The sequence below is a fragment of the Priapulus caudatus genome, unplaced genomic scaffold (assembly GCF_000485595.1).
Source record: "Priapulus caudatus unplaced genomic scaffold, Priapulus_caudatus-5.0.1 Scaffold1820, whole genome shotgun sequence".
NCBI classification, from domain to species: Eukaryota; Metazoa; Priapulida; class Priapulimorpha; order Priapulimorphida; family Priapulidae; genus Priapulus; species Priapulus caudatus.
The window spans coordinates 39,917-43,186 of NW_014578881.1; the positions used below are offsets into that span (position 1 = coordinate 39,917).

Sequence of the window (3,270 nt, forward strand, 5' to 3'; positions counted from 1 at the left end):
CTGAGGGTGGGGAGGATTAGGAGCCGATCTCTCCGCCTAGGAGTATCGTATTGACAAGCGGTTGGTCTTGTTTTAGAGAGCAAAGAATTCTGCTTAATGCAATACCATGAAATTATTATAGACTCGCAGGCAAAGTAGAATAATGTTGTCGTGAAATAGCACTATTTTCCCGTTTTTCCGTTGTACACTCTAGGTATTATTAGCTCTTGATTTCATGTATAAATGTATATACATGAACATTGAAGTAATTAAAAAGAAATTGTCTGGTGCCATTACTCATTAGTATGACGTATGTCAGATAAATTAATTGCCCTTATTTAGTATAGTTAATCAACTATTGCTTAAAATGCATATGCATGGGATTTTTGTTGTTTTTATTAGGGAGATGAGGAGGTAATCAAAAGCGCATTTAAAAACCGGTACTCAGATGGCGCTGGCATGAAGAGAAAGACAGGAAAGGTAGATATCTTCTGAAGCACCTACATAAGCCAACTGAACAAAACTTACCATAAGAAATTTCCATCGTTTAAATAATGTTAATCGATTTATAATAAATAATAAATTAATTATTCAATCGTTAATCGTTTATTCAATTTATGGACATTTGCCTCGTTCATGGTTTTAACACTCTTGTCACAGAATGCTTTACTCTGGTTTTTATCGCTCGTGTCATAGGCAGCCATAACAGCTGTGGATGAGAAGGTTTGCGATAGCAGAAAGAAGCTGAATGCTCTCATCCACATGTCTGCGGTGAAGAAGAAGAAGCTTAACGAACTGCAGACTCGTTACCGCGAGATGCAACGCGAGGTAAAAGATATCAGTGCAGCCGAAAAGATCGAGAGCAAGGATACCACGGTATGAGAATATTCTATAGTGACAGTAATAATTACGACTACTACTGCTATTCATAATAATGATGATGATGATGATGACGATGATGACGATGCTAATAATAAAGTAGTGATAGTATATAGTAGTAATATTGATTAGTAGTAGGATAGATTCAATAGTCCATGAATTTCTATTTAGGCTCTTGATAGATAAATAGTGTCAGGAGTACTTGATACCAAATATAATAGATATCGTTTACTCCTGGTAACACGATGCAGTTGTTAAACTGTTAACACATAGCATCTTCTGGGACATGTAAATATGCTGATGCACGCGTCTCTGCACGCTGGTGGTAGAATCACGTTATATATAATAATAAAAGAGACAAAACTATCAAGCAATTATTAGGTTTTTTGGTGATTAATGACAGTGTAATAATATAGACAGTAATAACTATGTATTTCTGATGTTATAAATAGTAGATTAAGCAGGTTAATCAGTTTAAATTATACATCTGGCACCAATTTATACCTGTCATCAGCTATAATAATGTAATGTTTACTTATGCTCATAGGGTCTATGTCCCCCAGGGTACTGCCGGAACGTACCCTGGGTACGGTCCGGTATACCGGAACGTACCCTGGTCACTTTGATATGGTTAGGGTTAGGTTTAGGGTTAGGATTAGGGTTAGGTTTAGGGTTAGGATTAGGGTTAGGGTTAGGATTAGGTTTAGGGAGTAGGCGTAGGCGATTCCCTATAGACTCGTTAGTGGAGTAGGCGATGTACGGTCCGGCATATTAGATAGTACCAGGGTACGTTCCGGTATACAGGACCGTACTTAGGGTACGTTCCGGCAGTACCCCAGGTGACATAGACCCTCTCAGCTTTACTTATAGATTTAATATTGTGTCTGGGGTTCTTCTGGCTTACTTCACATTAGTTGCACTGGAATGTAGTCCAAATGCTTTTAGGTGGAAATGACTGTCATGTTTGTTTCCAATTAACACAGTCTTTTATTTTTGTGCTCAAGAAACTCAAAGAAGTGGAAAACAGGCAGGACAAGATTCAGCTAAAGCTCCAGGAAGCTGAGAGAATTCAAAGAACCTACCAGCAGATACAGTCCTGCCTGGAGCAGGTACACCTCATACTACTTACCTGTGATGTTTGTTTATAATACCAATGTAGTGAAAAACAACAGATAAACGTTGATTGCATGTGTCAAAAACTATATTGTATAATTATGGTGTTTTCTTAAGCTAATTACATATCCTGAGAAGTACTGATGTTTACTCTTTTCATCCTGTTAATATATATATATATCAGGAGTTAATAAAGACAAATGTCTTAAGACAAAAGACATTTGTCTTTATTAACTCCATTGATCTATAGAGATTATATAATATATAATCTATATTATAGACTCCTGATTATATGGATACATATTTAAACCATATACAAATACACACCGAGTATTGAGGGACAGACTGAACGATGTTGCTTGAAGTGCTACAACTATTTTAGAAGGAGCTACATGGTCATGTATACCCTTTTTTCGATGGCGCTCAAAGTGGGCTTTCTTTTCCGCTGCCAATTTCCTCACTTGCATGAGCTCTATGTGCCACTCCTTGTGTTGCCTGACCAAACCATCATCTTTTCTGGTCAAACTTTGCCCTGCACAGACAGATCTGTGATATCACATGCTCACTAAGGCTTAGTTTTATTGTCAAGAACTTTCCACGCCCCTTCACATAAAGCTAGGGCAAAAAACTTAATTAACAGTTAATAGTGAACATGGTCGCACAAGAATTAGTGAGTCTAAATAGTGCAATGAGAACGAACATCAAACTAGAGTAGGCCTACTAGTACCGCTGTATACACCTTGTGCCAATGTCAGCGACGAATGTGCATTATTATTTTTGATCTAGTCATTTCGACAAGAGAATTAAAGCACACTTTGCCATATCTCCGATTCCTGAGCATCCTTCAACATGAATATCATGCTGTCTATTTCGTCCTGTTGTTTCTTTATGTAAGTCTCCACCTCGGCCGTGTCTTTAGCATACGTTAGGCTCTCCTAGGAAATGCAGGCAATTACCAATAAATTATAATGATATAATTAAACAATTTAAAGAACAGTTAAAAATAGCAGAGGAATATTACACTTAACAAGCAACGCACAGGAAAAATCTGAATAATTGAAGAATAGATCTATATCTTCTGTAGTTTTCTATCTTGAAATGTGATTGTGAACTTTTTATATAATTTAAAGATGTTATGTTGTTCAGTAGTTTTGTCCTGTAATTTAGGATAAGTTTCCAAAATCGGATTCATTTTTACATGTGCACGCAGCTAATGCAGGAATACCACTAACATCGTCAGATCTCACTTATTATATAGGATTTATATATATATATATGAATAATTATATATATATATCA

General features: G+C 36.5%; 1 protein-coding gene across 1 annotated transcript in view; it reads left to right on the plus strand.

The window, feature by feature from the left end:
* Window positions 1-3,270, plus strand: part of LOC106817669 (coiled-coil domain-containing protein 151-like) — a 15,381-nt gene that overhangs the window by 5,294 nt on the left and 6,817 nt on the right. The window contains exons 3-5 of the mRNA XM_014822354.1: window positions 382-459; window positions 676-855; window positions 1,863-1,967. Of these exons, the coding sequence (XP_014677840.1) occupies window positions 382-459; window positions 676-855; window positions 1,863-1,967 (363 nt within the window). The remainder of the gene's footprint in view (window positions 1-381; window positions 460-675; window positions 856-1,862; window positions 1,968-3,270) is intronic.